Source organism: Oncorhynchus tshawytscha, linkage group LG27, assembly GCF_018296145.1.
Source record: "Oncorhynchus tshawytscha isolate Ot180627B linkage group LG27, Otsh_v2.0, whole genome shotgun sequence".
In the NCBI taxonomy this organism is placed as follows: domain Eukaryota; kingdom Metazoa; phylum Chordata; class Actinopteri; order Salmoniformes; family Salmonidae; genus Oncorhynchus; species Oncorhynchus tshawytscha.
Window position 1 is genome coordinate 5,515,542 of NC_056455.1, and position 19,041 is coordinate 5,534,582.

General features: G+C 41.0%; 1 protein-coding gene across 1 annotated transcript; it reads right to left on the reverse strand.

The window, feature by feature from the left end:
- Positions 1 to 295: 295 nt before the first annotated feature.
- Positions 296 to 3,712, reverse strand: LOC112225823 (homeobox protein Hox-B1-like). Its single transcript, XM_024389916.2, has 2 exons — positions 2,793 to 3,712; positions 296 to 1,797 (listed from the first exon to the last, which is right to left on the reverse strand). Exons 1-2 carry the CDS (start codon positions 3,427 to 3,429, stop codon positions 1,490 to 1,492), a joined length of 945 nt encoding a protein of 314 aa, XP_024245684.1. The 5' UTR covers positions 3,430 to 3,712; the 3' UTR covers positions 296 to 1,489.
- Between the last annotated feature and the right edge of the window lie 15,329 nt (positions 3,713 to 19,041).

Consider the following 19,041-nt stretch of genomic DNA (forward strand, 5'->3'; position numbering starts at 1 on the left):
AGCTATCACACATTTTGGGACAAAACTCATTCAAAAGGAATCGACCATGGCAACAAATAGGCTACTCTAGGCCCATGTTCAAGCCTCATGGAATATATATATATATATATATATATATATATATATATATATATATATATATATATATATATATATATATATATATATATATATATATATATTACTATCAAGATAATCATTAAGACCAATTATAAATGCACTTATCTGCCATGAATTATAATACAACTAACAACAAAATCTGTAATATATATTTTTTATTTGAGGTAGACAGAGATGAACCAGCATTGATTGAGATCCTTTCCAAAAACATGTAAAACAGACATGAACTAATACAACTCAGTCGATCTGCACATACAAATAGTACAATTCACTCCTATTGCCTTGAAATAGAAATTTAGGCCTAACCGTAGTAAATAAAACTAACTTCAGAGTACCCTGTTTTTCGCAAGACCACTAGCCTATTATCAAAACCTTTGACTCCCTACTGGAAAGGTTACAGCCTTATTTATCCAAAAAGGCCCAATTCAAAAGTAAATTGTCGAGTTGGTTTCACTCAGGCAGGTGTTAAACGTTGCAATAAACTTTCCTTTTAGTTGAATGACATGATAAACGTGTTCTATCCTCTGGCAATTTAATAATATAAATACTCCCTCTAATCATCATTCGTCATTTTGGATAACTTCATCTTGCGTGAACCATTCCCTGTATAGGTTTAGTTCACGTCTGCTATTTAGACAACAACAATAGGCTATACAGACATGAATAGAGACACTGAATTTCACTATGTAATCCACCAGCTCGTGTTTAAATTGGTAATTTTACTCTATATTTCAATTAAAGAACATCCGCCAAGTGAAGAACACAACTTCCCCTGGAAAGTAATACCCTGTAATTCCATAGTGCAGAGTCAGTAACACATGAACCCTTTCTACCTTACTTACTGACGGTAAAGTTGCTTCATGTCAAAACCACTATAGAAATAAGAAGAACCAAAAAAAAACATTCCAAAAAACACTACAAAATAGAAACAAATTCAACAATACTATGTTTTGCCAAGAGACTCCCTGTATAAACACTGTTCTAAGGCTCGCTTTGAGATTTGTAAACATGCAAAAAAGTGCATCACTCCAATAGTCGTGGGTATGAAGATTTACGACCCTTTACATCCAAACTGATTTTGTGGGGTAGAAAGAAATGTCTCCTCTAGAAATATGTTGCGCACTTCCTCCACATTTGTGCTTTTGTCACCTCGTTTTTTTCTCTCTCGAAATGTGCGTTTCGAAGTAATTATTTGAGTTTAAATCATATTTTTTTAAAACTCTTACAGACGTGTAGCATAACAAGTCGAATAGTCTATTCAAGCATGTATAGGAATGTTTTGACTTATTATCAATCAATCAACTTTTTTTCACTTTCGAGTTCCTCACTTTGAAGTTCAGTGCCTGCAAGTTGCAGTTTATTTGGTCCATTAGGTCTCCGAGCTGGGAGACATGGAGCTGGAATGGTCCGAGTTGTCTTCCAGGTCTTTGGAGGAACCCGTGCTAGAGGCCGGGGCCAGGCCCTCTTTCTCGCGCTTCTTCTGTTTCATCCTGCGGTTCTGGAACCAGATTTTCACCTGGGTTTCGTTGAGCTCGAGGGTGGCGGCGATTTCCACGCGCCTGGCCCGCGTCAAGTACTTGCTGAAGTGGAACTCCTTCTCGAGCTCGGTCAACTGTTTGGTTGTAAAGTTGGTGCGGATGGTGTTCTGAGGTCCCATTCCATAGTCAGCCACTTTAGCTGGGAGAGAAAGAGGGGGAGAAACGCATTAGAATGTGGAATAGATTGGATGCCTAAAATATGAAAATTGTATGTGTAAAATAGGAAAATTGTCCCGTATGCGAAGTCATATTAAATTCACAAATCCATCGTTCTATTTTTAAGCTCCTAAAGGGAAAAAAGTGACTTGACATCACTACCGCATAAATCATTCTTAATGATTCAAATATTTATTTGGAATGAAGATTGAATAATGTCATACTAAAGGGGTCATCAATTACGCACCCAACCATTTCACGTCCCAAACGGTTGACTACTGTATATAGGCAAGTTCACAGACTCAACCTCCTCCTTCTTTTCCCATTACTCACTCCTGAACAATTAAATAAAGCTGCTCCACGTTTGGGGAGATATAAACGCATATGATACGTGTAATTTCATATTCCGACCGTAACATTTTACGATCTTTGACCACAGCAGTAGGCCTACTGAGTGAGGTTGAAACGTGGGTCGTTAAACTCAGTTCAGACGGGCCAAGCATGGCGAGGAAGGAAAGGCTGGGGAATACAATGGAGACCAACAAAAACGAGAACTGGGATAAGTTAAAGACAACAGAGTTGGGGCACTTCCTAGGGCGTAAGAAAGCACGTCTGCTCGATGCATTAGTGCACGGGCTGAGTAGACGGGGAGAAAATAACACATCAGGCAAATCTACCAGAGGTATGTCTGGTCAGAGATACCACTATGACCCGGAATGGTGCTGAGAAATCCCCATATGTTGTGGATCAGCGATAGTGGAGTGAGGCAACACTATCCCCAGTCATGTATATCCATTATGGGCTGGAGAGTGCATGTGCATTTGCATATCACACCCAATAGCCTACCCGAGCGGTGGGTCGACATGTTTGGGTCACCTGGTTGACTTGTAATGAACTTTGAATTACATTATCTGACAAGAACCTTTCGATTTCGTGCATGGGTCAGTGTGATTGTTTTTTTGGACTCTTCCATCTCACCTGTTTTAGGGGGGTTCCTCTTGACTTTCATCCAGTCGAAAGTCTTTCCTTGTGGTGTTTGCTCTGCGTCCTTCTCCCTCTCCTGTGAGGCCGAAATGTCAACATAGGTGCTCTGCAAATAACCCCGCTGGTGGTCCTGGCCCTCGCAGCCGTGGTGCTGGTACTGTGCCGCGGGGACAGCCCCCTGCGCCCCGCAGTATGCCCCGGCCAGAGAGCCGTAGTTGGGGCCTACATTGGAGGCGGAAAGGCCCGATGATTGATAGTACATCCCTTCCTGCTCGTTGATAAAGTACTGTGGGTGTCCATAGTCCGGGTTTGCGCACGCCTGCGCCCCATATCCCGCAGTGCCTGTACTGCCATATGGAAGGACCATGCTGGCATGATGCGGCTGGGGCTGATGATGATGCGCGTAGCTACTGCTCTGGTGCTGATGTTGAGCCACAACCGCCTGTGCGCTGCCCCCCATGTAAAGCCGTCCATCACCGTTATAGCTGTCACTTGTTGTGCCGGAGCCCGAGTGAAAAGGGGCCTGGAAGTCTTGGTCCAAGTGGTGGTATCCGGACTTGGGTGAGTAGGCGTTCGTCCCACGGTTACAAATTGAGTACTCTAAGAAAGAGTTCATTCTAGAATTCTCCATGTGCAAATTGATGACGGAGGGTCAACCTGCGTTTCGGGGGATTCCTCCTACCCTGCAACCTCTCGGTATGTCATGTGGAAGAGGGGGAAAAAAAGAAGCGCTCACCTCCCTGAGTAGTCACCCTGGGATTCCCTATAACACTTTTTTAACCTCAGCTGCTGGTCACGTGTGCCGTCACGGCGCCAATGGTGAGGGGGACCTCCAGAAGTTTGTCAGCGCACTGCGATCATCGATCACGTAGCTGACATTTGCATGACAAAGCCACTTCAATCAAACCGGCCCATCAATCTGATAACAGCACGTATATGTCAAACCCCTCTGAAGAAACCTCTCCCGAACCGGCAGAGAAATAAAGAAAGAGTTGGAAATTCGTTTCTCCCCCCCCTTATACAAAGTAGGATTGGGCTATGGTGAGAGGTGGATGCACTTTGCTTATTGCTAAAACGAAATACATAAAAATCCACTGTTTTCCGTGGTCCGCGTTACACAAAGAGGACTGCGTAATATCATTAGATATTTCTGACCCAAGCGAAAAGGGCTCACCACAGAACCCAATATCTGTTTTTGGGTTGAAATCTGTTTAACACTCGAATTGCAAGTGACGCCATCGTTTTCAGTTCGGTCCCGAGCCTGCATTGGCCTATCTAATTGAATCAATGAGCTGATCTATTACAGAAACGAGGTTAGGCCGACAGCAAGCCTTCTGGTAACCCCGGGCCAGCAGAAAGAAGTCAGGATTTCTCTCACTGATACGGAGAGTCCTTTGTATGTACAGTTTCAGAAGTGTTGAATGGAACTTTCTGTTCTATATTCTGAACTAACATGACGTTGCAATTTAAGAAAGGCAGAATATGCATTACTGAGCATAATAAGAACATAATACTTATGTTGACATGTGATTTTTTTTTTCATCCACATTCCATAACAACCAGGACCCCATCAATAAGTGTAGTGAATGAGTTGTCTAGACCAGTCGTCAACAAGCGTAGGTGGAGTAGGTGGGGGAGAGAAAAAAAGAGGAAATGGCGAAGGCTAATTATTAATTGTGGTGACAATAGGTAAGAAAGTCAGTCTGTTCATGAAGCAGCCCACGCTCAGAGGGAGAATGAAGAATCTCCAATATATTTGCTCGTTGATACACGGTGGACAAGAGGGACTAACAATACCACGCCCACAGTCATTTGTTACTTGTCAGGATGTTTACTGTTGGGCTCGCATCCACGAGAACCGGACGGTTGCGTTGCGTGGCCAAAAGTTCAAACCAAGTAGCTTGTTGTTTACCTTGGTGATGTCTTTTCTCTCTTATGAGTATTCTAGCCTTTTAGCCACCACCCCTCAAATGTACTTATCGGTTTAGTAGAGCCAACCTTTAGAGTGCCATTCGATATGATGCCTCACTGCAAAAGTAGTCATATTTTTCTAACTATTATTAATGGGTTATATAGTCTATCTTTATAGGTTTAGTAGTCTACTCAGTTACAATCATTTTGTCATTGACTCTATCGGGAAAAAAAAATCAGTATTTTTGGTTAACCTCAGCGTGTTTCTTCAGAAAACATTGATTGCAAGTAAGTCAACCAGGCCTGGTATTTCTCAGGAGAAAATCTCATCTCAACCTGCTCACCCCCACCATCCCCTCACGCACACACTCAACACACTGCCCCTGACGAGTGACCCATATCATTAGTTGAGGAGCGTTGTAACGCCTCAATAACAACAATAAAAAAATCATGCACTTGCATTTGCTTTCTTGTTTCAGTTTCAGTTTTACACTAGAGCTTAATACTTTTATATACTCTTAAAAAGGCTGTTCTTATTCTAAATAGCTATGTTTTTGTAACTCACAATTTCTTTCTTTATTCAATGCAAAACATAGGCGAGATTACATTATATTCGTCATCGACTGTGTTAGACGTCAACTCTAACCTGTGATGTTGTCTTTTTAATTTAAAATAATATGTTATGAAATAAAACACATTTTAAACTAGCTATGCATTAAAGTCAATCAAATCCATACATGTCTATCCTTCACTTTCATATAAAACATGACTTATTTTTGTATTCGAACTTCTTTGGCAAAGTTATTCAAACTGACAATGAAAAGGTAAAAATGTCCAAACGCTATTTAATCTACCAATGAGCAGCCTGCAAACGATTTAAAAGCTAGGTGTAAACGAAATTGCCCACATTAGGCTGTGTTTGTTTGTGGTTATAGTAGACCTGTTTCTTACATGGTAATTTTCAATAAACACTAACAATTGTTAACATACAAAACAACAATCAATTAGAAAAACCATTACACATTGTGTAATAGGCTACGCTCCAAATAAAACTAAATAGCTATATGAAACGTCTTTTAAATATTAATTAACTATGGAAATTGTTATTTTCCCATTGAATGGACAATTTTCCTATTGGATGGACTTTACGCACGGCCGCATCTGACTATGCGTAGGCTACGAATGCCTTCGATCGTTTGTATTCGTTTTATTTATGAAAATACTTTGCTGGATCATTGAAACACTATTTTTAATAGCTAATATGCTGTCCAATATATCCACGTTTGTGAGTTTATAATAAACATATAATTTACCTTAACACAATTTGTCATTTACACGGTAATGTCTTCCAGGCCATTGAGGAAACAGGCTACATTTCTGCTGTTGTGGTAAAATCACCAGTTAGCTGCAAGGTTAACAAAAGGTCATGGAGAAGGAAATCTTGATCCATCTAAAGATGAATTCAAATGCAAATGTGAACAGGGATTAGAATCGAACGCTCTGATCATTGCCCCCTTTTCAACACTTCCCAGCGTGTAATCCCCTTTACAGAAAACTGCTAACAAACAGAACAGATACGGCCATACAAGCAAATGGTAATGACACTGGTAGGACCCACCTAGCGGTACGACGACGTAACAACAGGGAGTTCGATTTCTTCTTGGCGATGTTTTTTCAGAGTCCCATTCCAGCTTGTCTTAACTTTTATGCTCCTCAACAGATATCTTTGTAGTACCACTCGAAACGATAACATTAGAATCTATTTGATTTCACATGTAATCATAATAACACTATCATGACAATAGTAGGCTGGCTACATTAGTAGTTTATAAGGGAGGATAATAGCAAGAAACAATAAATGTGGCTACAACGTGAATATACTTTTATTGATAGCCCAGTGAATTTTTAAAAAAGGCGCAATACTAGAAAGTGGAGAAAGTTGTGTAAATCTCTTTATGTTGTGTTTTCAACATGATTTTCTCTTGCCAACCCCCCCCAACTCCCCAACTCCCCCCACCCCCAGGGCTGACTCTAGATAAGGAACACTTCAGATCTAAGTGTAAAGAGGGATCTTTGAGAATGAGTCAGGAATTCCTATAAGACTTTCTATTGCCGCTGAAGCATAGCACTAATACCTCTTAATTTTCCCAGGCCATTATGTCTCGTTCACCATGCTCACATGATAAGTAACTTTGCTTGAGACCTGTAAAGACGTACAGTGGAAGTCGGAAGTATACATACACTTAGGTTGGAGTTATTAAAACTCATATTTCAACCACTCCACAAATTTCTTGTTAACAAACTATAGTTTTGGCAAGTCGGTTAGGACATCTACTTTGTGCATGACTGTCACGTTCTGACCTTTATTTCCTTTGTTTTGTATTCATTATTTAGTATGGTCAGGGCGTGAGTTGGGGTGGGCAGTCTATGTTTGATTTTCTATGATTTGGGGATTTCTATGTTTCGGCCTAGTATGGTTCTCAATCAGAGGCAGGTGTCATTAGTTGTCTCTGATTGAGAATCATACTTAGGTAGCCTGGGTTGCACTGTTTGTTTGTGGGTGATTGTCTATGTTGATTGCTTGTTTCAGTACAGTTCTCATTAGCGTCACGGTTGTTATTTCGGTTATTGTTTTTGTATAGTGTTTCAGTGTTCAGTGTTTTCTTTATTAAAATTAATGATGAACACATACCACGCCGCATTTTGGTCCTCCGATCCTTCTCGCCTCTCCTCTTCAGATGAAGAGGAGGACGACCGTGACAATGACACAAGTAATTTTCCCAACAATTCTTTACAGACAGATTATTTCACTTATAATTCACTGTATCACAATTCCAAGGGGTCAGAATTTACATACACTGAAATGAGTGTGCCTTTAAACAGCTTGGAAAATTCCAGAAATTGATGTCATGGCTTTAGAATCTTCTCATAGGCTAACTGACATCATTTGAGTCAAATGGAGGTGTACCTGTGGGTGTATTTGAAGGCCTACCTTCAAACTTAGTGCCTCTGCTTGACAACATGGGAAAATCAAAAGAAATCAGCCAAGACCTCCGAAAAAAATTGTGGTCTTCCACAAGTCTGGTTCATTTTTGCAAGCCAACGAACACGAACACTATCCCAACCGTGAAGCACGGGGGTGGCAGCATCATGTTGTGGGGGTGCATTGCTGTAGGAGGGATTGGTGCAGTTCACAAAATAGATGGCATCATGAGGATGGAAAATTATGTGGATTTATTGAAGCAACATCTCAAGACATCAGTTAAAGCTTGGTCGCAAATGGGTCTTCCAAATGAACAATGACCCCAAGCATACTTCCAAAGTTGTGGCAAAATGGCTTAAGGACAACAAAGTCAAGGTATTGGAGTGGCCATCACAGAGCCCTGACCTCAATCCCATAGAAAATTTGTGGGCAGAACTGAAAAAGCGTGTGCGAGCAAGGAGGCCTCCAAATCTGACTCAGTTACACCAGCTCTATCAACTTTGTGGGAAGCTTGTGGAAGGCTACCCAAGTTAAACATTTTAAAGGCAATGCTACCAAATGCTAATTGAGTGTATGTAAATTTCTGACCCACTGGGAATGTGATGAAAGCAATAACAGCTGAAATAAATCATTCTCTCTACTATTATTCTGGCATTTCACATTCTTAAAATAAAGTGGTGATCCTAACTGACCTCAGACAGGGAATGTTTACTTGGATTAAATGTCAGGAATTGTGAAAAACTGAGTTTAAATATATTTTGCTATGGCGTATGTAAACTGCAGACTTCCAATGTACGTATGTTGGCTCCCTGAGCTTCAGCTTAGCAGGTTAACACTGTTTGGTTGCACACAGGAAACCTGGGTTTGTTACATTGGTGTTGTGGCTCGCGTGAGTCCTTATGATGAGGAGGGGAGTCGAAAGGGGGGCAAATATATCTGAGGAGGTTTGGAACACCACTTGGATTATTTGCAGTCTACATTCTAGATCTGAATGTGGCCTTCTATGCTGTTGGTGGATACTTGTCTGATCCCCAAAGCAAGCTGTGTCCTGTTGTTTTGTTAGCTGACTAGAATCATACAGATGCAGATGGGCGGCTAAAATCATAATCATCACATCACAATCTTACAAGCCTTGTTTTGTTAGCAATGTCACTTCAGCCAGACTCTGACTCTACAGACTGGCAGTGGCATCATCTCCTATCCGCAAGTGCCCCGGTGCCGCAATCTGGCACTGACCAAGGCTGTATCCCAAATGGCACCCTATACCCTATATCCCTATTTAGTCCACTACTTTTGACCAGGGTCCATTAGGATCCCATAATGCACAATATAGGGAATTGAGTGTCATTTGAGACACAGTCCAAATGACCCTGCAGAAGTGTTTTTGCAAATGATGATGCAAATGGCACTAAGCGATTTACGTCAGTATACCCTGCTGTTTTCGTTTCAGCTGGCTGAGCGTGGAGATGCCACCATCCCCGAACCCTTATGGACCCTTGTTTTCAGACATGTCCTGCCGCCTCCAGATACGAACAACAATATTTACCTACATGCAAAGCTACTGTCCTTCAGCTCTATCCAAGCAAAGAACGTGTATTTGATGTGTTCTCTCAGGGACGTCAACTCACTCTGTTGTACTGTACACAAATAGCTTTGGCTTTTTGCATTTCGTCTCACCAGCTTTGAGTATGTGAAAATAGTGTTGTTCAATGTTTTTCAAGTATGGTGCTATGTGTTTTGGTATTCAGAATGATAGAAATTCTTCTTTTGTTTGTGTCGCATGCATAAGTTAGTCTAGTAGTATTCTGGTGATATGGACCAGTTGCTTTAAGCTCAATATACCAAATCACTAATATAACACTTATCTAATTTGCCAAATGAATTTACAGTGCCTTCAAAAAGTATTCATACCCCTTGATCTTTTCCACATTTTATTGTGTTACAGCCTCAATTCAAAATAAATAAAAAGGTTTTTTTTCTCACAATACCTCATAATGACAAAGTGAAAATGAAACACAGAAATATCTCATTTACATAAGTATTCACATCCCTTTGCTATGAAACTCCAAATGAAGCTCAAGTGCATCCAATTTCCTTTGATCATCCTTGAGACGTCACTACAACTTGCTTGGAGTCCGTCTGTTTCCAATAAAATTGTTTGGAAATGATTTCGAAAGAAACACACCTGTCTATGTAAGGTCCCACAGTTGACAGAGCATGTCAGAGCAGAAACTAACTCACAAAGTCCAAGGAACTGTGCGTATATCTACGAGATATAATTGTGATGAGGCATGTATCTGTGGACGGGTATTAAACCATTTCGAGAGTGTTGAAAGTTTCCAAGAGCACAGTGGTCTCCATCCTTTTTGAAGAGGAAAAAAATATGGAACTACCCAGACTCTGCCTAGAGCTAGCCGTCCAACCAAACTAAAGAACAGTGCACAAACGACCTTGGTCAGGGAGGTAACATAGAACCCAATAACCACTTTGACAGAACTACAGAGTTCCTTGGCTGAGATAGGAGAACCTGCCAAGACAACAATCTCTCCAGCACTTCCCCAATCTGGGCTTTATGGGCCCAGGCACAGCTCATTACCCGTCTAACACCATCCCCACTGTTAAGCATGGTGGTGGCAGCATCATGCTATGGGGGATACTTTTCAGCTGCAGTGACTGGTAAGGATAGAGGGAACAATGAATGGAGCTAAATACAGGCCAATGTTTGAGAACTTGCTTCAGAGTGCCAAGACCTTAGATTGGGGGGAATTGTTATGTTCTAACAGGGCAATGACCCCAAGCATACAGCCAAAGCATCACTGTCTTTTTATATATCTTTTTTTATTTCTTTACTTACCTTTTTGTTCACCTGATACCTTTTTGCACTGTTGGTTAGAGCCTGTAAGTAAGCATTTCACTGTAAGGTCTACTACACCTGTTGTATTCGGCACACATGAAAAATCAACTTTGATTTGATTTGGAATGGCTTCAGAACAAGAATGTGCAAGTCCCTGAGCGGCCCAGCCAAAGCCTGGACATGAATCTGATTTGAAAATCCGTGGAAAGACTTGAAGACTGCCGTTCACCGCTGCTCCCTGTCTAACTTAACGGCACTTGAGAAAATCTGCGAGGAAGAATGGGAGAAAATCCACAAATCCAGATGTGCAAAGCTGATACAGACATACCCAAGAAGACTCAAAGCTGATGCAGACATACCCAAGAAGACTCGAAGCTGATGCAGACATACCCAAGAAGACTCGAAGCTGATGCAGACATACCCAAGAAGACTCGAAGATGATGCAGACATACCCAAGAAGACTCGAAGATGATGCAGACATACCCAAGAAGACTCGAAGATGATGCAGACATACCCAAGAAGACTCGAAGCTGATGCAGACATACCCAAGAAGACTCGAAGCTGATGCAGACATACCCAAGAAGACTCGAAGCTGATGCAGACATACCCAAGAAGACTCGAAGCTGATGCAGACATACCCAAGAAGACTCGAAGCTGATGCAGACATACCCAAGAAGACTCAAAGCTGATGCAGACATACCCAAGAAGACTCCCAAAAGCTGATGCAGACATACCCAAGAAGACTCAAAGCAGACATACTGAAGACTCAAAGCTGATACAGACATACCCAAGAAGACTCAAAGCTGATGCAGACATACCCAAGAAGACTCAAAGCTGATGCAGACATACCCAAGAAGACTCAAAGCTGATGCAGATATACCCAAGAAGACTCGAAGCTGATGCAGACATACCCAAGAAGACTCAAAGCTGATGCAGACATACCCAAGAAGACTCAAAGCTGATACAGATATACCCAAGAAGACGCAAAGCTGATGCAGACATACCCAAGAAGACTCAAAGCTGATGCAGACATACCCAAGAAGACTCAAAGCTGATACAGACATACCCAAGAAGACTCAAAGCTGATGCAGACATACCCAAGAAGACTCAAAGCTGATACAGATATACCCAAGAAGACTCAAAGCTGTAACCGCCACCAAACGGGTCTCTACAAAGTATTGACTCAGGGGTGTGAATACTTATGTAAATGAGATATTTCTGTATTTTATTTTCAATACATTTGCTACAATTTCTAAAAACGTTTTCACTTTGTCATTATGGGGTATTGTGTGTGTAGATGGCTGAGATTTGTTTTTATTGAATCCTTTTTGAAATCAGGCTGTATCACAACAAAATGTGGAATAAGTCAAGGGGTATGAATACTTTCTGAAGGCGCCATTATACTATTAATTTACCGTAACAAGCTGTGGTTGATTGATGAAAATGTTGGAGGAATGTGGGTTGAGGTTTGGTGAACCACACATGTGGAGGTCACCTGTTCACCTACTCTGCGTCTCAGAAAGACACGGCGGTTGGAACCAAAAATCTCACATTTGGACTCATCAGACCAAAGGACGACTGTTGTGTCGAATGTCATCAACGCAAAGGATGGCTACTTTGAAGAATCTCAAATATAAAATATATTTTGATTTTCTTTAACACTTTTGTGCCAACTACATGACACCATATGTGTTATTTCACAGTTTTGATGTCTTCACTATTCTACAATGTAGAACATAGTCAAATGAAAGTAAAATCCTTGAATGAGTAGGTGTGTCCAAACTTTTGGCTGGTACTGTATATTACGTAATTCATTGACGTATGTTTTAAATTCTCATTGACGTGTGGTAAATGTGTATATTTACCTGTTTGTTCAAAACAAGCTGTTCAGTTACTTACTACTCTGCCCCTCAGTGACTGCCAGCAGCTCCGCAGGTGCATAGGCCATGCAAACATTGCTTGGATTGTGTTGCCAGCTATTTGCTATGAGGGGGAACTGAAAATTACAGATTTTTCTAGCACAAATTGTGACAGCGCAAAGTAATTGGACTGTCCTGGGTCGCTCAAATGTGACTCCCGTCAGAACGTCTGGGTCTGCTCTCCTTCCCAATAAGCCTCTTGCACCAAATGTGCATGTGAGACTAGATCTGCTCTATCAGGTACAGATGTCGCTAAACCAAAAAGCCAACTGTAATTAACTTGTAAATAAATAATCATAACAGTCACAGGAGCCTGGGACCTGATAAACCGGACAACTACAACCGACAAGAGTCAAAGGACAGAGGGATACACTAGCTAGAACTTTCTCATCGCAGGTCTGGGAGGACAAAAAAGCCATGACGGTGGCTGGCCAATTTGATTGTTCATCAGGTTCTACTGTGGGTGAGAGATCGACATGTTGTGTCAACGATAACAGCATAAAACCGGGGGTGTAGCGCAAAGGACGATCAAATGAATTAGCCAGCTCCAGTCATTTTGAGAAACATTGAGAAATAGTTCAGTCATTTCTTTTGTCAAATTAACCAGTTGACCTTTGATAAGCAGCTAGCTATTTAGTAGCTTTGCTAGCTAGTGAGCTCCCATGCCAATTTCGTGTCTTTCTAAAGTAATATTTCAGTTACTCAAAAATATGACGTTTTTTCAGAGTGGAAGTTAACTGGCTAGCACATCATGCTTTATGACATTATGTCAGCTAGCTATCCCCAGTTAGGGATATTGTGTTTTCACTTATTGCATCTGCATGCTTGTTGAGTACTCCATTGTGTACTCCTTAGTTCATGAGCTGGCCGCTCATTCTGAATAGTATAATCTAATCTGTTCAAAACAGTGTCCGCATGTGCAGCAGTGGTCATTCATTTTTTTTTACATGCAAAAGTTAAATAGGTGTATTTATGCTGTTGTTGAAATGCACAGATCGCTTTATATATCTTCTCAAAGAAACTACCGGTAGTTTGAAAATATGGCATCATATTTCTGTCATGCTACTTTGTTGACAACTCCAACCACCCTGCTCACCGGGTTTTCAGCCAACCAGCGGCTGCCACTGTTCTATGACATCACATTACCAGTATTTCCTAATGTCCTCTTAAAATTGTTTTATTGTAGGAAAGGGCTTTCTTGTATTTCCCATACATTATTTCCCTCCACACACTCGTCTTAACTTACCCTTCAGATAGATATTTATCTTATTTTGTTCTTTGTCCTTCATTATGTCTTTAAAAAAGATAGACATAACAACAAACATAGTTATTCCGGCCTTTGTATCAATTGACTGTGGCTTATGTTGACTTGATTTACTGTAGTTACACCAGATGGTAAGACATTGAAGCTATTTTTATTCTTCACAACGCGAGGATGAATTCCGTTTTGACAGCTAGTTTTTCATTTCATAATGGTACCTGTCACGCTGTGTGTCAATACTTCAGAGTAAGGTATTTCTCAGGGATGATTAGTCAACTGCTGTCACCACAGTTATTGTCTATCCAGCCACTCAATGTAACAATTTGTACAGTGCTCGGTGGCAACACCATTGTGATGGGTGTTGCAGTATCTCAGGGGAGAAAATGACGTCCATCAACAGGTGATAAAACACATTTGAATATTGTGATGTCTTAATACAGTATAACCAACGCTACATAGAGTACATCGCTATACACTGAGTGTACAAAACATTATTATCACCTTCCTATAATATTGAGTTGCAACCCCTTTTGCCCTCAGAACAAGCCTCAATTTTTCAGAGCATGGACTCTACAAGGCGTTCGAAATTGTTCCACAGGGATCCTGGCCCATGTTGACTCCAATGCTTCCCACATTGGATGTCCTTTGAGTGGTGGACTGTTCTTGATACACACGGGAAACTATCGAGCTTGAAAAACCCAGCAGTGTTGCAGTTCTTGACAAACTCAAACCGGTGCGCCAAGGAACCAACTACCATACCCAGTTCAAAGGCACTTCAATAGTTTGTCTTGCCGCTTCACGCTCTGAATAGCACACATCACATACACAATCCATGTCTCAGTTGTCTCAAGGCTTAAAAATCCTTCTTTAACCTGTCTCCTCCCCTTCATCTACACTGATTTGATGTGGATTTATCAAGTGACGTCAATAAGGAATCATAGCTGTCACCTGGTCAGTGTATGTCATGGAAAGAGAAGGTGTTCCTTATGTTTGTACACTCAGTGTATATGGCTCTGAAAATACCATTTATATATTTAGTTCTATATTTTCCAAATTTTAATATTGAATATAACAAACAGATATGTGTCAAATTAGCAGATTTAATTTGTGCAATATCAGGTAAAAAATATTTGTTGATCTACTGCTTTATTGCAAGTCAGTGTCTTCAGTGCAATAACCTGCTATGCCATCTTCTCTTCATCGTAAATATTAACAGTTTGATTCGATAAGGACCCCATGACCTTTGACCTGGCTAGAGCTCCGTCATTTGACTAAACCCACTTTGTGTGAGACGCACTCCTCAAAGAGCCTGTCAGCTTCTGTGAGTGTGAGTCCTTCTACTTTCTGACAGTGTATGGGCCATATCATGACACCTAGACCTACTGATTTTGATAAACAATGCCCCTATACCGAATGGCCATACTGCTGAAGTGTGCAGCTTGTCGCCGACCTATTCCCTAAGCGCTGTGTTATCAGATCCTTCCGTTATACAGAGGGCGGTCTGAGAACCACTCTGGGCTTTTAGACAGTCACATGACCCTCCGGGCCCATTACAGCATTCCTGGAAGCAGGCCCTGTCTTTCCCGAAAAGCGTGGAATGTGATAAGCAACTGGATGAGGAGATTTCCCTCTCGACTGCTGAGTATGCAGCCTATTACGTTAACACTGCCACAATGTAGAATGTAGAACCACCAGGAACCAGGAAAAAAACAAGACTAGAGGAGAGAAAAAAGGGTTGGTATATAGTGACATTCTCAAGTGTCACAGATTCTTGTTTGAAACTCTCCATTGTCTTTTGTGTGTTCCACAATCACGTCAAAGTATGACACAAAAACAACCTTGATTGGTTAGTTTTCTCCCTCAGATGATGTGGATGGCCATACGGAAGCCTTAGTTTGGATGAGGTCATCTTGTATGGCTGCTCAGGTTCTGAATGAGGTGCTGACGGAGGGGACTATCCTGGCTCACCAGCAGCACGGTTCTCCGCCCATGTTCTAGACCACAGGATATGACCCTCCCCAAATCCCCCTCCCACAACCCCCCTTTTCTATAGGCCCCTCCAGGTGGGTTATGGTAAAGTCAGACATATTTCATGTGGTCATAATGCACTCAGCTGTAGGCTGTTGAAGTTTTCAACTCGATATGTTGAGAAAGGCTAAATGTGAGGAATCTACAGTACAATTCCAACACAGTCAATTTGTGTGGTTGAGGTGGGGGTTTGGTGACACTTGCAGGATATAGATATATGCATGCTTATTAGTTGCAACATGCTTTTTTTCACATAACTACATGGAAACGATGCTGGTAGTAACAGAATCGGGTCGGTCACCAAATCAAATGTCAAGTTGTCAAGTCTTGTTGCCTGTTACTTCTCTTCCGTTACCGTGTGTGTAATGCTGAGAAGCTACAGATCAGAGGTTACCGTAGTGGTTATAGAGTAACTGAGGGCAATGTAAAGTACGGTGTCAAGTGTTTACCACTGTTTTTCAGTCTTTACTGTACATTGAGAGATTCCTATTGAAACAGTGGCAGAAACCTCAGTTTCTGATATCCTCTGAACTCTGACCTGATACACGTGAGTGAGTGAATGTGTATGGGAGTCTGGCACAGTGGTGACGCTACGGAATGATGAGACACGAAGACTGTTACTGAACAATGGAGAACTACTGAATCAGTATTGTCTCTAGCCAGTCAAAACATGTCATAATTCATAGCCGTGTTTGCATAGCTCTCAAACACAGCTTGTTTGTTTGTTTGCTTTTGCGCCTCTTTCTATACGGATTGCCCCAGTTGCGTTTGAAGGACATCAGCAGTCGTGGGCTGAGACAATGTGTCCGCAGCCATATTGGTTCAATGCCACATTGGATTTGTCTTATCTGTGTGACACCATCGATGATAAGGCTGAAAAGTTATCTGGCTGTCAACCAATGTTATCGCCTCAGATTGCCACCTGGGAAACCACAGGGGAATTCCAGGAGGAGCGAATGGCGACATCATGTTCATATACAGTGTACTTTATAAGGTTAGACTTTATGTTCCATACCATTATAACCTAGGTCACTATAGCCTAGGTCACTATAACCTAGGTCACTAGGTCACTATAACCTAGGTTCTTATTAGAAAGCTGCCCAAACATCACATATCATTTCAATTTATTTGGTAATAATTGTGTAAATACCTACTATACTACAACATAGTTATACATGGAGTGGAGTGTAACATGTGTGTAGGCCGAATGATGTATTTCTACACGTTAGGCCTACTTTCTTAGCAGATATGTCATTCTGAGTGATCGTAATTCTGTCTATCGAAAGATGCACAATGGAAGGAGAACTGCATGTGAAGCGTTACCTGTCCTACTGTGTCGACGAAGAGTCTCGGTGTAATTCCACAAGTGTACACCATGCAGATGTGACATGACGTGACTCTCCGGCATCACTTGAGGCTGTTGCCTACCATTTCTCTCTCTCGGATGTGTCAGGAGCAACTCACAGGACATTGTCTTGTTCCATCCTGGAAATATAGCTCTTTGATGTCGCGGCTTCTAAGATGAAACCGTGAAAGTACCAGCCAAAGTCTTGGAGTCGCTCATTTCCAATCAGCAATCCCTTTGTTGAATTCAGGCAATGCGAAGAAGAAATGTGATGAGTTCTCCCACTTTTCAGTGACTCTTTATTCCATCCTTGTATGAGATTATGTCAAACCCTACATCATACTTTCATGTCAAATATGAAATCTGTGTTGCTATGATCCTAATATGATATTTCAACTACATATCTACTAGAACAACAATGTTGTGGTCACAAGGATCCATGCGAATCAAAGAACAAATTGATGAATAGGGTCAGAGTATGATACCTCACACTGTTGTCTTTAGCTACAGTGCCTTTAGGAAGCATTCACAACCATTGACTTTTTCCACATTTTGTTGTTGAAGCCTGAATTTAAAATGGATTAAATGTAGATTTTGTGTCGCTGGCCTACACACAATTACCCCACAATGTCAATGTAGAATTATGTTTTTATGAATTTTTACAAAAGAATTCAAATGAAAGCTGAAGTGTCTTGAGTCTTTGTTACGGCAAGCCTAAATAAATTCAGTACTAAAAATGTGCTTAATAAGCTGCATGACTGTGTGCAATAATTGTGTTTAACATGATTTTTGAATGACAACCTCATGTCTATCCCCCACACATACAATTATCTGTAAGGTCCCTCAGTCGAGCAGTGAATTTCAAACAAAGACCCGGGAGCTTTTTCCAATGCCTTGATAAGAAAGGCACCTATTGGTAGATGGGTAAAAATAAAAAAGAAGATTTTGAATACCCCTTTGAGCATGGTGAAGTTATTAATTACACTTTTGATGGTGAATCAATAAAACCTGTCACTACAAAGTAAAGGTATCCTTCCTAACTCAGTTGCCAGAGAGGAAGGAAACCGCTCAGGGATTTCACCACGAGGCCAATGGTGACTTTAAAACAGTTATAGTTTAATGGCTGTGATAGGAGAAAACTGAGGATGGATCAACAACACCGTAGTTACTCCACAATACTAACCTAAATGACAGAGTGAAAAGAAGGAAGCCTGTACAGAATAAAACATATTCCAAAACTGGAGAAATGTGTCAAAGAACTGAACTTCATGTCCTGAATCCAAAAGTGTTATGTTTGGGGCAAATCTAACACAACACATAACTGAGTACCTCTCCTCCTATTTTCAAGCATGGTGGTGGCTGCATCCTGTTATGGGTTTGCTTGGCATCGGCAAAAGGACTATGGAGTTTTATTAGAATAAAAAGGAACGGAATAGAGCTAAAAGCACGGGCAAAATCCAAAACATGGTTCAGTTTGCTTCCAACAGACACTGTGAGAGAAAGTCACCTTTCAGCAGGACAATAAACTAAAACACAAGGCCACATCCAATGGAGTTGCTTATCAAGATGACACTGAATGTTGCTGAGTGGCCTAGTTACAGTTTTGAATTAAATTGAAAATCTATGGTAAGACTTGAAAATAGCTGTCTAGCAGTGATCGACAATCAACTTGACAGAGCTTGAAGAATTTAAAAACAATAATGTGAAAATATCTTACAATCCAGGTGTGCAAATCTCTTAGAGACTTACGCAGAAAGACTCACATATGTAATCTCTGCCAGAGGTGATTCTAACATATTGACTCAGGGGTGTGAATACTTCTGTAAATTAAATATTTCTGTATTTCATTTTCAATACATTTGCAAAAAAAAATTAAAAGATTCACCTTGTCATTATGGGGTATTGTGTGTAGATGTGTGAGAGAAAATATATTTAATCAATT

What these genes read in the sequence shown, in the direction of transcription:
- LOC112225823 (XM_024389916.2), bottom strand. Translation starts at nt 3,429, where the DNA reads ATGGAGAATTCTAGAATGAACTCTTTCTTAGAGTACTCAATTTGTAAC. An exon ending in GAGGAACCCCCCTAAAACAG is followed by an intron (nt 1,798 to 2,792) that starts GTGAGATGGAAG and finishes TTTCTCTCCCAG; the next exon opens with CTAAAGTGGCTGACTATGGA.